General features: G+C 39.3%; 3 protein-coding genes across 5 annotated transcripts in view; all 3 read left to right on the top strand.

The window, feature by feature from the left end:
- LOC126456997 (dehydrogenase/reductase SDR family member 11-like) overlaps positions 1 to 21,381 on the top strand; it is a 604,547-nt gene that overhangs the window by 431,083 nt on the left and 152,083 nt on the right. For 2 of the 3 annotated variants that reach the window (XM_050092964.1, XM_050092965.1), the window contains exons 3-6: positions 344 to 473; positions 2,716 to 2,845; positions 10,641 to 10,787; positions 16,965 to 17,046. In XM_050092964.1, coding sequence (XP_049948921.1) covers positions 344 to 473; positions 2,716 to 2,845; positions 10,641 to 10,787; positions 16,965 to 17,003 — 446 coding nt within the window. In that variant the 3' untranslated portion in view covers positions 17,004 to 17,046. Of the gene's footprint in view, positions 1 to 343; positions 474 to 2,715; positions 2,846 to 10,640; positions 10,788 to 16,964; positions 17,079 to 21,381 lie in introns of those variants that run through there. The other variant, XM_050092963.1, reaches the window with a different exon arrangement.
- LOC126456999 (farnesol dehydrogenase-like) overlaps positions 1 to 21,381 on the top strand; it is a 209,425-nt gene that overhangs the window by 35,961 nt on the left and 152,083 nt on the right. The gene's annotated exons all lie outside the window — the stretch shown is intronic.
- LOC126457001 (farnesol dehydrogenase-like) overlaps positions 1 to 21,381 on the top strand; it is a 222,571-nt gene that overhangs the window by 133,498 nt on the left and 67,692 nt on the right. The window lies entirely within an intron of this gene.

The raw sequence follows: 21,381 nt of genomic DNA, 5'->3' as shown, positions 1-21,381 counted from the left end.
TATGAGGGTGATATGTTAATTTAATGTTTCGGATAATCACAACTGGAGTTACAGCGACAACTGTCGATCTACCTCCTTTCAGAGCTGCCCCGATTACACAGTAAAGACAAATATTTTCCAATAAAAATGCCAATAAAAACGTCAATGTATGCTTTGTCCATTGCAGCAAACCCCATTTGTCTACTACATTCCAGTACAGAGGAAAAAAATCCTGAATTAGAGCAATATTTTCGTCCGTCACCCTGTCGTTCCCCCTTAAGTGCTTTCACTATACTGGAAATTGTCATTAGTCGATACATTTGTCACGGCTTCCTTCAGCGTAAAACCCTTCTATTTTTTGCAGCTGCACCTACGGATCTGTGGAGACGCGTCTTGGAAGTGAATGTGCTGGGTCTGAGCATCTGCACCAGAGAAGCAGTGCAGGACATGTTGGCCAGAGGTGTCGACGACGGCTTCATCATCCACGTCAGCAGGTAGGCGCTTCATCACGCATTTTGTGTTAGAAAATCGTGCGGCAAATCACAGCTCTTAAGTCGATACGTTACACGGAATACTCGCATTGGTGGTGTAATTAAAGAACAAACGGAAGTTCGTAGCATTTTCCATACGTTTAATAAAAATAAGATACACATCAGACTTGAGTACTCACAATACAGGGAGTATCAGAAAGAATCATCCGATTTGGCACGTCTGTATTTCTGAAACTAATAAACATAGACATTGAATTTTTTTTATGAATGGGAAACTTTTCATACCTTTCCAATGGTGCCAAATATGCCCCCTTGAGATGCACGGCATATAGTCAGTGCTGTATTCAAATTGTTCCCACATTGCAGCGAGCATGTCTTGAGTTAGTTTCCACAGCTGCTGTTACCTATGTCCTTGTTAGTAACGGAGACACCCTTTCATAAACCCCCACAAGAAATAATCAGTCATGTCCGGTGACCTAGGAGGCCAGTAACGTAAGACTGAATCATTCGGTCCAGTGTCAACGATCTAACCTTCAGTAATCCTTCGATTTAAAAATTTCCGCACTTCCAGATGCCAGTGTGGTGTCCCATCCTGTTGGTAAATGAAGTCGTTCGAATCACTCCAAGAATGTGGGAAAGAAAGTTCTCAAGCATTTTGAGATACGTGCTTCCTGTGACGGTGTTCGTGGCAAACAGAAATGAACCGTACACCTTTTTCTGTGAAACTGCAGAAAACACATTAAATTTTGAAGAGTCCCTCATGTTTTACAGCTTCAGTTGGTTGTTCCGTACCCCCATTCTCACACTGACGATTCGTCTTTCCATTTAAATGGAATGTTGCCTTGTCACTGAACAATAAGCATGGAATAAAACTGTCATCCTCCATCTTGCCAAGAACGAAACTGCTGAACCCCACATGTTGCTACTTTCATCAGGAGCTTGGGGTAGCTGAATTTTGTATGGTTTCATGTGTAAACGTCGACGCAACAAACGCCATACGGACATTGGGGGCATGTTGAGCTGTCTAGCTGGATGACTAACGGCTTTCTGCGAACTGCTTGTGAAATTGGCGGATGCGTTTCAGACATTCGGGGGCAGCCCGGCGATTTGCCTTTAAACAACCAACCTGTTTCTCGGAATTCCTCGTGCCATCGTCTAATGCTCTGTGCTGTTAGAGGATCCGCACCATATCGAGTACGAAAGTAAGGCTGGACAGTTAATACTGACCCACACTGCGCGAAAAGAACACACAATGCTTTCTGTTAAGACACAATTTTTACTAGAACTGAACTGAAGTGGGCGCACAATGCTACCTACGGGGAAACCATGTAAAACTAGTTTGCTCTTGTCGACGGTACGTTGTTCATGCTCACGTGCAAAATAAGTTGATTTTTAAATTCGGATGATTTTTGAAGACTCTGTATATTCTTTCATTATTTAAGTCTGCCAATGCTGAGATAACTTTAAGATTCCGCGAATGTAGAAATCACGTAGAACTTTTCGGGCCATATTAGGAGCGCATTTTCATCAGGAAAGAAAGCTCCTTGAAGGTTGTTGGACAGAACGGAAAAGACGAAAATCTGATGGCGCAAGTTCAGGTGAAAGTGGAGTGGGTGGAGAATGACTTCCCAACTCCTGTACAGTGTTTTGTCAGGCAGGATGTGGGTGGACGTTATCGTGGAGTAGCGTCACTTCACGCAGTCTTCCTGGTCGTTATCCCTGGACTGAGTCTGCAAGACGTCTTAATTGTTGAAAGTACATATCAGCAGTGATGGTTACACCTCGGGGAAGTAATTCGTAGTACAAAAAACCGTCGCTGTTCCACCAGATGCACAACTTTTTTATGGATGCGCACAGGTGTTGCACACAGGCAAATTGATGACGAGCAATCGAAGATGCACAAATGACCACCCACTAATTTTTGTGATTTTTGGCTTACAGCATGCGGTACCCACACACCCGTTTTCTGAATCAACCGCACTGCTTGAAAATGCACTTAGGTGGAATGATTGATAGCCGTGATAGTCGTAAGGCACAGAAATGTTCCTTCCGCCATGTTTTTATGCTGCCATCGTATCTAAAATTTTAGTTGATACTAAAGCTCTAGAATGAAGTCTTCCGGGGGCTGCGCGAGAAAAAGACTACATTTGTTGATAAGATAGAACTGTGTACCCACTTGTAACAATGCGACAATACGTGCAGCCTATTTTGGCCGACCTACTTACACATCTTCCGGCTTTTTCAGCTTGGCTGCTCACTCTCCGCCGTACAACAGCGACCTGGCGATGTATTACGCAAGCAAACACGCCGTCAATACGCTGCTGGAAGGCTTACGCAAAGATCTGGTCGCCAGGGGCAGCAAGATACGCGTTGGGGTAAGCTTGCTGCACCGGCTGCTACGGCTCCTTGCAGTTACTCTTGGTTACGTTCTGTGCGAAGTGCTTAGTCTTGTTTTCATATTCGGGTGGTAGCGCCAGTTGAGTGTACCGTTTTTTGATAAAAAGCTGACTTTGCTTACTGATAATAGTTGAGTAGGCTAGTTGCATGTGAAAGCTACACACTTCCGCTTCCCAGCCCATGCCTCTTTGGGTGCAATTCATGCTACTCTTCTCCATATTTACTGGGCCTTGATCTCATCCAGATTGCTCAAGAATTGCCAGGTTTATGGCCCAGTGGGGTCTTCAGCTTGGAAAGTGTTATACCCATGTCATCATTCTGGAGTTTGTCTAGCCATTGATGCCTTCCAGACGAGTCCTATAGACAATTCTCCTTGCTGAATTGGTGTCTAAAGTCTTCAGTTCTGAGATGTGGCAGTTCTGATGATACCAACTCTTGGTATTGTATGTATCGCATACTTTCTACAAATGCAGGGTGTCAACCTCCTGATATTCGTCCTCTGATGGGATTACCAGTTGGAATGCACCTCACTGCGCTTTGCTAAGGTCATAGCCACTTTTCCCTGGAATGTGCTGATAATGTTTTCTCCTGCACATCCCCGTGGTTGGTGCCCAATCCACACATTAGGACTGATCCATTTTGAAGTCCTAAGGTCTCACCCTCAGGATCTCTCGCTGTTGGTTATGTTCTGTTCTTAAATAGTAGCGTACTGCAATCTTTTATGCTGACAGCTCTAAAACCATGGATAAGCTGGGATACTCTTTCATGATTCCTGCTTGCCAGGAACACCCTTTGTTGCCAGGAACTTAGTGTTTTTACAGAGGAGCTAATAGTGGTTAAGAGCTTTCCACTTTATTAAACAGGCTTCCCTTTACTTTGGTTTAATTTTAATATGTAGTTACCCAGTGAGCGGTCTTCAGGCTGTTGACAGACATTACTTCAGGAAACCTGTGGTCTGTTATACATCACCCTCTTGGTGAACTTGGTCATAATGATTCCTTGGTTGTGTTTACCTGTGTTGCAAAAATGAACTAGCAGAATATTTGGTTTTGCCAATTCCAGATGCAGATTTGCAGGGCTATAAAGGAGGCTACTACTATATGGTGCTCTTCCTTCTGTCCCTCCTAGAAGCCAAGATGGAATAAACTGTCCTATGTTACCTCTGCATCGGTCGTACCAGGCTAAGCTATAAAGTTACTTTATGTAATAAGCCACCCGTGTAGTGCACTTGTGAAGCTTCTTGTTCTGTCCCTCCATGCTAAGCATAGCCATCTGAATTCTTTGCCTCAAATGTTGGCAGAAGATTGATGGACAGTTGATCTGTTTCTCAGTTTTCGCTGGGAAAGTGGTTTTTATTTCCAGATAAATGGCTGTAAGCTACCTTCGGTGCTTGACAGGGGTGAGGTGGTTGGGGTTGGGGCAGCTCCCATTGCATACTGAGTCTGGGGGATGCCTGACCCTACCTCCTTGACCACTTTGTCATCTTTGTTAGTCTATTTTAATTGCTTTTAGATGTAGTTTCTTTCTGCTGCATCCTATTTTAGAGGTACCTCTCAGTTTAATGCCTTGACTACACTGGTGCAGGGGTGGGACAGCTGTGGGTGGGGAGATGGAAGATGTCTATTTTTTTAGACTGTGTGCTGTCATAAGAGCTAACTGTTAGAGGAAAAATTGTTGAAATGCCTGCGAGACCTCTGTGTACCTGTGGAGCCACGTGAATGGTTGCCAGCATTGATTAGCGATGCACTGCAGAGATGAGAACATGGATATGAAAAGTGAGCATTTTAGCAATCATCATGTAATCACTTCCTCAAGAAGTAAGTTGATGGGTTAGAGAAGATAGAAATGTCGCTGACAAGAGAATGTCCCCCAGACCTAGCAGCCAAAACCAGATAACAATTATCAGAGAATCGGTTCAAGCCACCCCATTATTCATATGAAAAATTGTTGCATACAATAAATGCTATAATGTTAATGAATCTAGAGTACCAAAGTGTTGGCTGCCAATGAATTGATAGTATTTGACAGATATGGCCACCAGATTGACAGGTGTCATGAATTTGACTATTTTGCAAAAACTAAAAATTTACTTCAAACAATATGCAGTAAGAGTACCTAGTGTCACATTTCCAAAAAATGGAAGTTCCTGTGTATCTTTCGATTTTTCCCTATTTGTTAATATGGTTCAAATTTGGAGCTTCAATGAATTAATCAAAACACAGTGGAAAGGCAAGCAGTGCCTACTTTAAGAGAGTACCACTAAGTATATATTTGGCGTATCCATCTGCAGTAATAAGTCAAATGTCACAAGCTGTACATTCCACTGTGATTTAATAACTTCATTGAAATGCCACACCTGGATTCCAGCAATGAATAATGGAAGAGAGTAAGACACTGCAATTTTTGTTTTGAGAAATGACTCTGCAAGGACTGTATATCTCAATATTAACTATTTTACACAAATGATTAGCTTTGTGGCCAATAGCTCATTTGACTCTGGTGAGTCTGCTGGTTAGATTGTCTGATATGCTATAGTTTTCTTAAGTATGTTGCAGTTCTTAAATGGGTTACCTTCAAAAATAGGTTGTACACAGGTGCAGTTTTTCAAATAATTGACATTGATGGAACACAAATCCCTGCATATTGAAATTTTTATTCTGGTTTGGCTGTTCATACTGGTATAATCTTCTACAAAAGAAGTTGCACAAAATTTGCTGTAGAATATAGTTAACCGCTAGTTATCAAGGAGCTTCGGAGATTTTGAAGAAAATTTTTTGGAAATATTGTGAAGAGGTGTAAGCTGGTATGTCATTATGGTTTCAGATTAAAAGGCCAAAGTGTGGAATAGCACCATTTGGAGTCATCAAAACAGAGTAAGGACAGTGCAGTGTTCTGGAAAAGTTACGGGCAGCGTCTCCTGGGACGCAGTGTGTTGCATTCTGATAGGTTTCCTTTAATCGACTGTAAGTGCTCTCCACTCCATTCAGACACTTTTGTGCAGTGGAACAGTACTGTGGATAAAATTTGTATAGTTGGGTGTGTAAGCATTTTATTTTGTCCTTATAGTCTAAATCTGTCACTCTACGATCAAAATCTTTGTTTCTGTGGAGAAACAGCTGGAGGGTGTACAGAAAGTGAGGTCAGTCTCTTCCTGCAGCCAGAATGGATTTCTACCACAAGGAGTTCACAATTTACAAAATGGGAGGGGGAGGAGGAGAGGGAATGTGAGCAGCAAAGTGAAAGTTGTAATGAAAATTGACAGAATTCTGTAAAGTGTCTAAAAAAATAAATATGCATAACAATGGGTTACTCAAAACTTTAAATGATCCTCATACATTTGTTGGCACTTTCTCTTATAATGATTTGTGCAGATTTGAGACTTTTCAGCTGAACACATTATTTTCCTAATATTTAGAGTTTCCAAACAACTTTCACTGCATAGTGCATAGGTCAGTTGCCTGCTGTTGGTAATTTAAACTGTGAATTGATTGACTGGACTGTCTTGTTGCCTAAAGTAGTTAGTGTTGAGAACCCATTCGTGAAGCTTTGTCCATATTAGATTGTAATTTCTGACAAGAGGCAAACCAATTGGCATCGGATACCATACTTCATGTAAGGCCTCCATCTCTGTTCCTAAAATTGCCTCACAATCTAGTCTGCCCCTTTACTACACTGACCCAGAAGTATGTTGGGTACATCGTTATGATGGTATCTTCAGTGTTAATTTCACGCACAGCTCTGATAAAAAAATGAGGGCTTATTCTGTTCAGTTATGTTTAGTCTGAATTATTACAAAAGGGGAGGGAGAGAACTTTCCTATTGTCCTGTATCAAGGGGTCTTCCCACCCCATTCACAGATGGAGTGTGGCAAGAATGGTTGTTGGTACATTTCTTGAAGAGCTGTTTTTGTCTAATTCTATTTGTAAGAGACCTACAGGATAGATAATGTTTCTTCATGATGTCCTGATCCAGAACTCCCCAATTCTTGATAGGCTGAAGTTGGTAGACTTTGACCCACTAATATTTTGTGCTTTGTCTCTGTCAACACTGGTGCCATAACAATACAGTACCTGTGTGTACTGAAGTGGTGGTGTTACATGCCAAACACATTAAGCACATGTGGATAGGTGTGCACAATGTGGCAAGAGAGGCACTTGCACTACCTTGAAACCTGGTCACAGTTCTTACATTCATAGCAAAATTCTCACGAATTTATAGCAGTGATTGTCTGCAATTGTACCAAACTGCAGATTTTACACAGCATAGCATGATAGGAACAGTAACTTTAGTAATGATGATATGTCTTTGGTTTTTTGGTTGTCACAATGCCCATGGGAAACTTTGCAGATTACTTGGTACGATGACAATTTTAGCACTCTTCTGTTGTCAAAATAGTCACAAAACTTTACAGATTTGTACTGAAATAGTGTCCTCAGGGTCTTGATCACTTCCTTTGCTCTGATTTGATGTGATTTTTATTGGTCCAGTTTTATCATATAGCACAAATTGTACAATTGATATTGGACAGGTCAAAGATAAGTTACAATAATACATAGTATTAGCAATTAAAATTAGGTACCTACTACAATTAATTTTGTCACTTACTCAGAAATTCTGACAGAATAGAAACTGTGCTCTATTAGAAATGCCTTTAGTTTAGCTTCAAATATTGGATGAGTAGTATTTTTTATTTCCTCTGGTATCTTATTGTGTAGTATTAAACCAATGTTAATTATGCTCCTCTGATAGGTGGTTGTCCTGTGATATTTTTGATGTATATTTGATTCCCTTCTGGTACTATAGTTGTGTACACTTTTGTTCTGTAGCAGTTTGCCTGTTTTCAGGAGGTAGTCCCTAGTGAACAAGATAGTTTCATAAATGAATAAACTTGGAACATTTAGGACACAAAGCTCAGTAAAATGGGATTTACAGGCCTTCTTTTTGAAGCCACAAATTATTCTTAAAGCTCTTTTGTGCATTCTAAAAACCTTTACACTGTATCCCCAGAAAATGATCCCATATCTGATTGAGTGGAACTGGGCATAGTATGCCTGCAGTACTGTTGTTTTGTTTGTTGTAGCCTTTAAAATTCTTAGGCCATAGCACACAGACAATAGTTTTGTACACAAGTTATTTATATGTCTCTCCCACTTTGTCTTGCTGGACACAAGAATTTTGCGACATTTACATTTTCTAGGGGATCATTTTTTAATTGGGCTTGAATAGACATTTGATTAGCTGTAGGAATTAAATGAAAATCGACACACACCTTTTTCAGTATTTATAATGAGTTTTTTTGTGGACCACTCAGAAAGTCTTTTCATAGAACTTTCTGCTGTGGACCACAAAGTTTCTGGACTGGATCCAGTGAGCAATATGCTGGTGTCATTGGCAAACAGGATAGTTTTTGTGGGACTCGCATATTCAACTAAGTCGTCCACATAAATCAAGAAGAGTAGTGGACCTAAGATTGAGCTCTGTGGTACACCATATTTTATTGGTAATTCCCTAGAAAGAAACAAGTTGTTTCTTGTTTTATTCATTTTGTTCAATTCATACTGAGCTACAGAAAGGGACCAAACAAATGCCTTGACTTAGATTCCTAGCATAAAGGGGACACCTATCAATCATTTGAACATAGTTCTTGAAGAATGAAAAGTTTTCACAGTAAATGAATTAGTTATATTGAAAGTGGCAGTTTTAGAATCTTGCCCCCCTCTTACAAAAATTTCTGCAGACCCCCATGCATATTTGTAGCACCAGCAGCATGTTACAAAAGCATGACCCCTGCACCATCTCATCAATGCACAGCTGCACATGTGCTGGGAGTCAGTTTCTTAAAGTGTTTAAGCAGTTTCTTTCATAAGTCTGGCAGGTTTCTACCAGTGGCTGACATTTAAAATTTGTCACCTCCTTCTCAGTCAGACCACATCTGCTACTCTTTCCTGTACATCCTTGCTGTCATCTGTTAGACATTACATACAGTAGCTTGTGCACACACTTCAGAAGTAACCTAGTACAGGCCATAGAAGCTGCAGTTTCTCAATGTCTTATTGCTGAGTTGTAGCCTGCCATTTGCTTTAACAGTAGTAAAGCCTATGCGGCTGTTCCAGTCCATATGTCCACACACTGTTCCACATAAACATTGACATGAATGGTTCCAGTAATCCTGTAGTAGAGATACCTCTGTCTACTCAGGAAAAGGTTATTTTGTTAAAAGTAGATTGATGTTTGACTTAGGATATATTCTAAGGCTACCATAAATATAGTATCTAATGGTAGTTATGTAAGTCAGACTTCACTTTTTGTAGATGTGTGTCCCAGTTTCCTGTTATCTTAGATCATCTCTCTGGTCAAAGGTTCTGAGGTGGATTATGGTTAACAGTGGTGCTAATTCACAGTGTGAACAGAAATGGGCAGAATCTCCACTGGATCCTGGGATTTATTGAACTTTGCTTATGTTAATGATTTTCCTGTGTAAATAGTGCTGACTATGATCACTTGTCTAAGTAGTTTCATGGGCATTAAATGGTGGCAACATTCTTAGACTTCCATTTGTGAAAGAATATTTGAAGACCAAATTCAATGTCTGTCTTGTTTTTGCTCCTTTTTTGTGCTTCTCATTCCCACAAAACTGGACCCTGGTTTTTCTGCTTCTGACATTAACATGAAAATAACAAACGTTTCTAGGGATTTTGTACAGGTAAAGATATTTTGCTCTAGCAGTTTTTAAGGCTTCACACATTGCTTGGCTAACAGCGGAATGTTTAAATTATGTGAATTCAAGCTTTGTTTTGTAACTATTGTGCAGTAGGTACTGTTCCTTGAAGCTTTCTGGTGTTTGTCCTCAAGGGGAACAGCTACCCATCTCTAATTCTGCTAGGTACAAATTTTTCTAGTGACTGGTCAGCTATTCGTTTAAACTTATAGGTCCTCTACATGTTAACTATCTGAATCACATGGTTCTAGTACCTTTCTGAGAAATGCTAACCTTGATGTTAGCAAAACTATTAAATGTATTTCCTGTTTGCTTTCCCAGCCCTGTGTAGCTTAGTGCCCATTGCTGCTTCAACTGGTTCAGTATCCCTGACTGGTCACTATTTGATTATCTTCAAAAAGTTCAGATGTGTTCATTGCCAACACTTCTCCCCATGATGGAAAAATGTACCTAGAGTGCCAAACACTGATGCTTCTAGGTAATTTTCAGAAAAAGCCTTTATAGTTTTTGAAGAATACAATGAGCAACCTTCTTCACTTGAAGACTGAGGATAAATGCAGAAAAACATGGTAAAAATACCTCTACTAGACTGAAAACTTGAAAATGTAGAGATTGTTTTGCTGACAATGCTACAGATTAAAAATTTGTTTTGCTGACAATGCTACAGATTAAAAATTTGTTTTGCTGACAATGCTACAGATTAAAAATTTGTTTTGCTGACAATGCTACAGATTAAAAATTTGTTTTGCTGACAATGCTACAGATTAAAAATTTGTTTTGCTGACAATGCTACAGATTAAAAATTTGTTTTGCTGACAATGCTACAGATTAAAAATTTGTTTTGCTGACAATGCTACAGATTAAAAATTTGTTTTGCTGACAATGCTACAGATTAAAAATTTGTTTTGCTGACAATGCTACAGATTAAAAATTTGTTTTGCTGACAATGCTACAGATTAAAAATTTGTTTTGCTGACAATGCTACAGATTAAAAATAATTAAATTTGTTGTCTTTTGTTAGTGGAGTAAAATAGACAAATGTATTTAATTTGCAGGCAGTTTCTCCTGGGCTGGTGAAGACAGAAATTTTCTCTCATTCCAAAAAAATAACACCAGGCATCTTCGACATAGCACCTTGCCTTGAAGCAGAGGATGTTGCAAATGCTGTAGTTTACATGTTGTCGCAACATCCACGTGTACAGGTAAATGCTAGCAATATGTTACTTGTAGCTTGCTATCACTGTACTAACCTATCTGCCACAAACTCTTAATTTTAATAAAGTCAATGTTCTTGGTACCTTAGCATATTGGGCATTAAATATGAGCACAAGAAATATTAACTATGATTAACATAAAGCTGTGGATTGTGAATGATCTATGGTGATAAAAAAAATTTGTATGCAATAAACATTTGAAACGTTAATCTCCAATAGCAGTGCTGTGTTATGTTTAGACATTAGTCATTCATTTTGTCAGTCTACTGCAATGCAGTCGCATCAGACATTTGACTTTGTGATATTGTACTCATCCACCTCTTAAACATATCACCGGTACTTGTTTTGATGTAATATACTGCAAAATACTAACATGGATTCTTTACAGACGAATGGAAAAACTAGAAGAAGCCAACCTCAGGGAAGATCAGTTTGGATTCCATAGAAACGTTGGGACACGTGTGGCAATACTGACCCTACGACTTATTTTAGAAGCTAGATTAAGAAAAGGCAAACGTATGTTTATAGCATTTGTAGACTCGGAGAAAGCTTTTGACATTGTTGACTGGAATACTCTCTCTCAAATTCTGAAGGTGGCAGGTGTAAAATACAGGGAGCGAAAGGCTATTTAGTTTGTACAGAAACCAGATGGCAATTATGAGTGGAGGGGCATCAAAGGGAAGCAGTGGTTGGGAAGGGAGTGAGACAGGGTTGTAGCCTCTGCCCGATGTTATTCAATCTGTATATTGAGCAAACAGTAAAGGAAACAAAAGAGAAATTTGGAGTAGGTATTAAAATTCATGGAAAAGAAATAAAAACTTTGAGGTTAATCAATGACATTGTAATTCTGTCAGACAGCAAAGGACTTGGAAGAGCAGTTGAACGGAATGGACAGTGTCTTGAAAGGAGGATATAAGATGAACATCAACAAAAGCAAAACGAGGATAATGGAATGTAGTCAAATTAAATCGGGTTATGCTGAGGGAATTAGATTAGGAAATGACACTTAATGTAGTAAAGGAGTTTTGCTATTTGGGGAGCAAAATAACTGATGATGGTCGAAGTAGAGAGGATATAAAATGCAGACTGGCAATGGCAAGGAAAGCGTTTCTGAGGTAGAGAAATTTGTTGACATCGAGTATAGATTTAAGTGTCAGGAAGTGTTTCTGAAAGTATTTATATGGAGTGTAGCCATGTATGGAAGTGAAACATTGACGATAAATAGTTTGGACAAGAAGAGAATAGAAGCATTTGAAATGTGGTGCTACAGAAGAATGCTGAAGATAAGATGGGTAGATCTCATCTCTTTCATTGAAGACGATTGGTGGAAGAAACAAAGAATAACTTCATAAAAATGAAACTCAAAACTGTGGATACACTGCTTATTAAGCACCACACAATACTGCTACCACTCCAGAATGGATACCTACTATCTACAATGTAATCCATTGCACATTTTACAGATTTATACCTAGTATTTTGCTGTTAGGCATGTAACTTACCATGTTCAGCAGTTTGACACTGGTTGGTAGCATTAGAATAAACATAAACTCAAGCTACAACCATATTGGAAATCCTTAAAAGCCAGATCTATCTAGCATTTTCAGTTGCAAGAATAGTGGTGAACAGCAAAACATCACCTGACTTTCTGCTACGAATGGCTCTCGTGAACTAGCTACCAGTCAATATCTGTGACATGGTCTGGATTTCTTCCACTGACACTGAATTGATGTCTGGGTTTTGGAGCAGGAGAAGGGTTCAATATTTGAAAGTAATATTTTCTCAAGAGGGGAGAAAGGAAGGGCAGCTGGCAGCTGTTGGGTATGCCTTGCTTTATTTCCTGATCAGTTGAGCAACTGTATTTGATGCACGATAGCAACGGTCATGTCAAGCAGTGCAGTCCTATAAAAGGCTTGCTTGAGGCAAGCAGCAAACACGACTGTGATGGCAGTATTGTACTGTGGAAAGCATCAGTCTAAGAATCTACAGACTTGGTTCTGATAGGGAAGACACCACAAGATGTTGTGTAAACTAGGTTAACACTAGTTCTCACCATAAGTTCCCATCATTGCTGAAGCCTCTAACAACTGATATGGTGTGCACCACCAGAAAAATGCCCCAAAAAGAAATCTACCTCTATAGCTATACTCTACATGCCACCTTAGTGTATGGCAGAGGGTACTCCAGGTTCCACAGATTCCACATACTCACTTTCCTATTCCATTCACAAATGGAGTGTGAGAAGGATGACTATGAATACGGCTTCTCCTCCATTTGTTTCACTTGGTCATTCTCAGTCTAACAAGTTCTGTGTGGAGGATGAAAGCATCAGTACTTCTGCTCACATAGTCTACCATCCATCACCGAGTGAGGTGACGCAGTGGTTAGCACACTGGACTCGCATTCGGGAGGACGATGGTTCAATCCCGTCTCCGGCCATCCTGATTTAGGTTTTCCGTGATTTCCCTAAATTGCTTCAGGCAAATGCCAGGATGGTTCCTTTGAAAGGGCACAGCCGATTTCCTTCCCTCACCTGAGCTTACGCTCCGTCACTAATGACCTCGTTGTCGATGGGATGTTAAACACTAATTTCCTCCTCCTCTACCATCCATCAAAGGTATCTCCACTTCTACAGTTGCCACCCATTCCATAGCAAGCCTAACCACATTTGGTCATTCTTTGTAATGAAGAGCAGCCCCTCTCCAAATGTGATGACTCTCTGAGGCCTTCACAGACAAAAATTACCCTTACAACTTTGTCCAGTTCTCCCAGTGCTCTCCTCAGACCACAAATTAGGATCACTGTATTCTAAGGACCTAATGTTAATCATTTACTCCCATGATGACCTTGCTGCAATCAGATGTGAACTATAGATAAAATTCACTACTTCTATATGAAATATAACACAAGAGACCAAGGACCAAAGTCTAATCACAAAAACTAGCAGTCTTGCATCCACGGACAGTGTGGCTCTAATTTGTCTTTTTGCTTAACCCTCTTTCCCCAGCAGTTTCATTCCACTGTATATGGAAACAAGTTGTTTGCAGTTTCAGCTCAGTATAAAGAGAAAGGGTAACCTTTAACCACAAGTAGGGATTGAAAAATCAAAAATCATATTTCTGACCCTTGAAAATATTGTTGAATAGCTTCAATTCTGATCAATAACTTCAATGTAAATGAACATGATTATTGCTGTTGTACCAACTTTTAGTAAAATATGTAAGGGTACTATGTAAAAAGCTTGTCATACAAAAAAATCTGTTCTTTTAAAAATTCTTATTTTTATTCTTTATATGGTTCATTTATTTCTTGCAAACAGTAATCAGATACAGCACAAAGAATGTACTGCTTATCTTTCTCGTTTCATCCTCCATGAGACTGACCCCTCTTTGATCATTTAAAACTTTAAATTTAATAACTCGGTGTTTGACAAAATCATGTGCATAATACTGCAAATGCTCTTACAGAACAAATCATCCAAATCTGGTAAAAACTTTATTACAACTGTCGATTTCTGGAAGCAGATAAATTCCTATTTGAGTCCTTTAATACTTCATTCTGATGGTTCCTCATGACTCATTGCTTAGACCAATTTTTCTGATTTGGAGACGAATTAGGATCAAAGATGGGCAAGGTAACAGAAGATGAGGCATGTACCATTAATTTTTTAAAATTCAATTTTTACAAAACTTCACAACAGATCATGATTGATAATGTAATATTTATATCAGCCTGCTTAGCTGAGTGGTAATGTGTTTGCGGGCCTGGGTTAGATTGTTGGCTGGGTTAGATTTTCTCCACTCATGCACTGGGTATTGTCCTCATCATTTCATCATCACTAATGGACAAGTTGCCCATTGTGGTGTCACCTGAAATAACACTTGCACCCAGTGGCTGAACTACCCTGGATGGGGTTTCCCAGCCAGCAATGTCACACGATCATTTCATTTTTTACCTAATACTTATAAAAAACTTAAAGAATACTGAAATCAAAATACTTTGGAAGAGGCACACATTATTTCAAAAGGGCTTTGATATACACTAAGGAAAATACATATATAAGGAACTGCATTCCTTCTTGTGGTCATAATTCAAATTCAACATACATTTTGAATTAATAGCTTTAAGTATTCACTTTGCACAATCAGTAGTGCCTAGAGCACATAAAGGTAACTCCTTCAGAAAGTGCTAGAATGAGAGCTCCAGTTAAATCTCAAATTTTAATATTAGCCTTCTAGGGCATTGCTTAAAGTATCTCGAACAATGTGGAGGATTAGACATACTAGCTTAGTAATTTATTCCTATCATATCCAGACCAAGCATATTGGAGTTTCTTTTAAAGACTAAACTAGATAAATTCATGTTTCTGCAGCCTATAAATTCCTCACACTTCAGAGCAGGACTCATGTTGTACACCTGCAAAGTAAAGACAAGTGTTTGTTTTGTAAAACAGTTTAAATTATAGCAATAAAATACTTTACAACCTGACACAATAGAACAGTGTCCGGTCAAGCTGCACCTGAACATGTTGAAATTTTTAAACCCAAAGATGATGGCCAAATACGGTTTAAGTGTTGTGCTTTGCTCTGAATGTGTCTCATTAAAGACTAATCATTGTTATGCTGCTGAGCTCAGAGCACCCCACAAAGGCCTTCCTGTTAAGAACAATCAATCTTGTTGGTAAGCGGCCATCTTCTCAATGGCCCAGGAACACTAAGAAACTATGGCAGGTTCTGCTGTGGGCAACTGTGAGAACAGCAGCCAGTTATCGTGCTCCATGCTAGCAACTGCTGAAGGACATCTCAAAGTAAGATTGTGATGTTTGGCACTCTAGACAAGGACTAGTAGGGGTGTGAACTAGCATTGATCACTGATGGGTGACTTGCAAATTGAGATGACAAATATGGTACAATGGTAAATTCAGGTCCCTGAAGAACAGAGTACAGGGATAATGGAACAAAACTGCTAAACAGAGGCAGCCTCAGGAAGTTTGAGAATCATGGGATCAGTCAGATAATTGTGAACTCATAATGTTTTATCATCTGGAAGTCTCCATTGGGTCATTCAGTATTCACACGTTGGAACACAGATGTGGAGATGATTGAAAGAGCGTGCTAAGCAATACATATGCTGTTTTGCATAAAGTCTTCTGACTTCGCCTTCTAGCCCATTTTCTACTCCATTCAGTCTCCAGAATGAGATTTTCACTCTGCAGCAGTGTGTGCACCAATATGAAACTTCCTGACAGATTAAAACTGTGTGCTGGACCGAGACTCTAACTCGGTACTGGAGACGAGGTAATGGCAGAATTGAAGCTGTGAGGATGGGTAATGAGTTGTGCTTGGGTAGCTCAGTTGGTAGAGCACTTGCCCATGAAAGGCAAAGGTCCAGAGTTAGTCTCAGTCCAGCACACAGTTTTAATCTGTCAGTTTCATATCTCTTGTCTCTTTGGCACACACATTTTCTGTTCCATGTCATGTCTTTTAGTCCAATGCTTGAATCTTTAAGCCTCTGGCTTTGACTGTCAAATATTACATTGACATCCCCTCTGCAGTCTAATTTCTGCAGACAGTAGACTCCATGAGTGCATTGAGGGCCAGCAAGTGTGTGCCCCAGTGAAGATGCCACCACCTTGGTGACCACTGATGGCATTCTATCTGGAGGGTGATTACACAGGATGTGTGGAATGAGGATAAGCTGCTCTGAGCATAAACATCAGAGAGATGGATACTGAAGGTGAAAGCTTTTGGCTGTCCAAGAAAAACTACGAAATTTTTAAAACCTACTATATGAGCCCCCTAGTGCAAATGTTGCTCATATGCTAATGTGGACCTAGTGAAAGTGTTCTTGCAGGTGAGGGCAGCATATGACATGCAATAGCATTTGTCATTTGAAATTCCCCGAATTCCTAGTCATCAAAGTTAATTTTAATCACAGTGTCTTTTAAAATGCTGCTGATTGCTTTATTACTTAAATTCAATTTATTACTGTCTCAGGATGCTTACTTTTTATCATGGCTGAAATGAAAATTTTTTTCTTCTTTACTGTAGAGGAGATACTTTGGTTGAAGTAAATAGTTTAAGTTCTGGGATCCAATGTGGAATTTATTGCCTGTATTTTGTGGTAACTGCATTGGTGTCTTAAGTAAACTTCTTTTTGTTCCAGGTTCATGATATTATCCTTAATGCTACTGGTACACAATAGTTGAGGCAGCATCTCTTTTTGGAAATTTCCTTGGTAACAAAAGAAGCATTAGTAAAGGAACTTTGGTCAACAAAATTATTTGTTTCCTGTGCTTATTGTTTTGGTTATGTTAAAGACCTTAAGCTTTTTATCACTTCATCCCTGTCTGGCATCCTCACAGAAACACAAGTTATACTCTACCATGGAAAGTCTCAGAATGTACATGATACTTGGTAATTAAAATGATATCCTAGTTGTTCCCACTGTACTATAGAATTTATCAGAGTACATTGGTCCTGAGCACAACTTGTAATTTAAGTAATTAGTATTGACCAATGTCAAAAATGATAGTGAAGTCAGGAGCTGCTACCTACTGTAAATATACCATAAAGTCTCTTAATAAAATATTGTTACTAGTTAAAAAGCATTTAAACCTTCATTTCTGTCATGGTTGACAGATGGTATAAACTGTGTGGCAATCTACTGGTACTGTCCTTCATGAAGACAGAACATACTTAGATTTTTATAGGTTACCATAACTAGATACAAAACAATCACAAGGAAGAAAGGAAGGTAGCAAGGAAAAGTTTAAAATGTTGTAGATAATAGGGACATAAAGGCTGGTATACTAGCTTGATTGGTTACAGCTGTCCTTTTGAATTTAAAAATGTAACACTTATCATTATTTCATAAAAACATTGAACTTTACTACCCTCTCTAGACAGTTACAAAAACAAACAGCCTATTTTGCAATCAGAGACTGGCATCAAAGTAAGTCACAACAGAGATGAAAGCTCAAGCTAACATACTGAGAACATTTAAATATACTCTGATGTGTAAACATCACACAATTACATGCAATCCCACCTCCATAATTACACCAGATGACTAAAACAGTAAGATAGAACCATTTGCATGAGTCACAATAGTGACTGCAACCTACTAGCCCCCAGACGTAGCTCCAGAAAACATAGTAGATAACTCAGCCTCCAAGAAATGCAAATTAGCAATTGAATTCCATGACACACAGTATTTTCAATTGAACATCGATTACGAAGTGAGGAGAGGATACCCCTAAAAAGAAAAATGTGGACAGTGTTCCACCCACATGGTCTGTCATTCTGATATTGACAGGTACAGATGGAAATTAGTGATAGGAATTTGGACAAGAGAATCATTTACAGCCACAAAATACTGAGCAATACATGTTGAAGGGACACATGGCAAAGAACTTGAACTGTCACCCATCCAGTGATGTAATGCATCTGCTAGAACTTTGCACAAGCCAGGATTTGCGAAAATCAAATACTAACACGCAGTCCTATATTGCATCCTTATTTGTTAGAATACAAAGATACCTGGGCTAAGCTGATGTGCTATGTGTACTTACAATGACCACAAGAACCAATTACAGAAAAACTGCATGGAATTATGACTTGAAGTGGAAAATTAGATATTTCATATTATTCAGGTAGTCAGGCACAGTTACTTAATCAATGTGATCATACTGGGCTGTTGTACACATCTGTCGAAAATTTATGAAATTGGAGAATAAAAAAGACCTCTGAACACACCGAAGTTGGAAAGTAGTATATGCATCAATGAATTCATTTCAAAATTGGTATAATGTTCCTCAGCTTCACCATTGCTTTTTTTTATTCTAACAAGGGAAAGGCCTCACTGGGCTAACAAAGTTGGCTCACATTTGGCAGGGAGGTTGTGTTCAACCTAAAAATAAAAGCTTCTAAGGTATTTTGTCTTGTCCACCCATTTTTGAGAAAATTAAACCTAAAATTCATGATGTGCAATTGTCTCAAAATTGGCAAATCAACAGAAAATTGAAGACTGGATTTTTCATCAATCGTGGGATCTGTAAATGTATTTACCTAGAAACTGAAAACAGAAATTTAACTAAGGTATTATTTATGTACCTAGAAGGTAAATGCTGATAAAAAAAGAGCCACTGTGATAGTAACAAAGGCATGTGGCTGAGGTACAGAGAAACTGTTTTTGCTTTCCAAACACATTCTGCAGTTTTTTCTTTTCCCTGTAGTTGGTAGGCATAGGAGAGTTAGTAATCTAAGTGTGAAACGTACCAAGGCCTAACCAGTAGCAAATACTTCCTGCCTCGGCGCTCTCCGATGCTGCAATAGCTGTGAAAGACTTTGAGTCATCTGTTCCACCAAAACTTGCTGCAAATGGCTGAGCTCTTGACTGTGTAGCTATAGATTCGGCAGTGGTAAGAGAAATTTCAAGAAATTCAGGCTGACAAGATATCTTCTTACAAGATCACACATTTACTGCACAGTGCACACTATTGTAACAAAACCGGCTCACAAAACCGTCGGAAAAACTGACACAAAGGATAATAAATAAGGTCGGGCAGTAAGCGCTCTGTCGACAATTTGTTGATTTATCACATCAGCGTAGAAGCAGGAGCTACGATGACACGGCTTACGCGTTTACGTAAAGTTTTTGGCGAAAAATTTTGTTTATACCAGGATCTAGATGTCTAAACAGTTTTTATGCTGTCAAAATGTTATTTAAAACTGAAGTTATGTTTTATCGTAGCTTATGCCTACGCATCGAAAAAGTAACTACACTGACACATTTGAAATGCAGAATGTTGACTGAAGTCAGAAGCTGTTAAATTAATAGCATTGCAGAATTGCTGTAAATTAAGATTATATAAGCAAAAAATTTATTCAATTTCTGCTCTGCAGTGAAGCAGCCGAGCAGTGTTGTAAATATGCGATAACATATGCAACATCAGTCTTGTAACGCTGCGACAAAATTAGATTCTTAGAACCATAACATACGCAACTACTCTCTGTATAAAATTGTTCTGCCAAAAATGTACGTACCTACATCACAATTCATTTACACAAGTTAGACTACGTACTGAACTGATTGTGATGACAGATGCCATTTTCTCCTTTTTTTTCGATGAGCTGTCTCAAAAGGTCTTGCTCTGTCTTTAATTAACGTCAGCGCAAACGAATAAACGTTATAGAGTAAATTCTAATTATCTCTGTGTGTATATCGGGAACCGCTCAGTGTTGCACGCAATTTATAAATGATGCCCATTTCTCTAGATATATTGTCACTGTCTTGAAGCTGTGCAAAAGCCTGTCCGAATTGGTTTTTTGTCTCAAGCCATGGTTCTGAAGGCGCAATAAACCTCCCCTAGAAATCGTGCACAACCAGCTGACAGGTTTTCTCGTGGGATTGACATCAGATCTTCTGTAGCTGTAGCTAATGTTCCTGTCTGCCTGCACCGATGAGCTATAGATCCGGCAAGGTACTGAAATCCAACGCTACGTTCCGAACCCGCAGATGCTGAGGAAATTTCAATTTTCTGCAGTCAGTTCTATCCCGTTGATTTCTTTCTGCCCTCCAACATTGACCGTACTTTCGACATACCGGGAAGAATGTTGCTGATCACTGCTGCTATCATAAATGTTCCTTCTTCGGGTTCAACAAAAGAAGCATTAGGTAGAGGAATATCGAAAGCGTTGGCACTTAACAATAATAGCCTACTCTGTTTCTTTACATTTACTGGAATTGGTTATAAAACTGTTCCAGGCCGCTTACAAGAGTCTGCTAGACGGTCCTGATTCAGCCTGGCAGTAAGCACATATTTGAAATCGTATTCTCTTAGGTCACTGAACAGACCTAAAAGCGACGGAATACATTTCATGAAAAATCTTCTGAAAAGCAGGAATTGGGCGGACGTTGTTCTTGTGCTTCGAAATGAATTCCGAATCCATATGCCAGCGGTTTCTTGCTTTCGAAGGTCCTTGAAGACCTCTAAGTATCATCGACCAGCTGTATGAAGGCACTGTGTCCTTCTGGCATTAAATACCGACACTGTCGGTATCTGCTCTTGACAGTGACAGGTTGCGGAGTTAACTTTAGGCACAGTTTCATCTCGCCACTGTCTAGAGTCAAAAGTGTCTCGAACATGGATTTTGTCACAGCCTTATTTTCTGCAATAATGCCTTCATTCGACAGATGATTCCGTTAACAGCCTCAACAAATGTGAGATATCAGCGAATATCCACACAAGTTACTGAGATGAGAGGAAACAACTGTTTATGGGCGTCACGCCAAGCTAGTTCCTAACGGAAATGTTTGTTCCCATGTCTGCTATACAAGTTACTTCATACGAATTAGCTACTAAGGCGACAATTCATTATAGAGGATAGCTGTCATGCTAATGTCAAAATCAAACAGGTTGTTTCCAACCTCAATTTCCACGCACCAAACAATTAACACATTACTGTGGGGTCTTAACAGCGTGCCTTGTTGATCATAGCAAATCCTGCTGTTAATGTTCATTTCGTCAAAGTACAAAACGCAGACGCGTTCCCTGTCAGGAAGATTTTAGACAGCATTT

Source organism: Schistocerca serialis, chromosome 2 (genome assembly GCF_023864345.2).
Source record: "Schistocerca serialis cubense isolate TAMUIC-IGC-003099 chromosome 2, iqSchSeri2.2, whole genome shotgun sequence".
Classification (NCBI taxonomy): domain Eukaryota; kingdom Metazoa; phylum Arthropoda; class Insecta; order Orthoptera; family Acrididae; genus Schistocerca; species Schistocerca serialis.
Note: the sequence above shows the minus strand (reverse complement) of the source record. Positions and strands in the feature narration are given on the sequence as shown.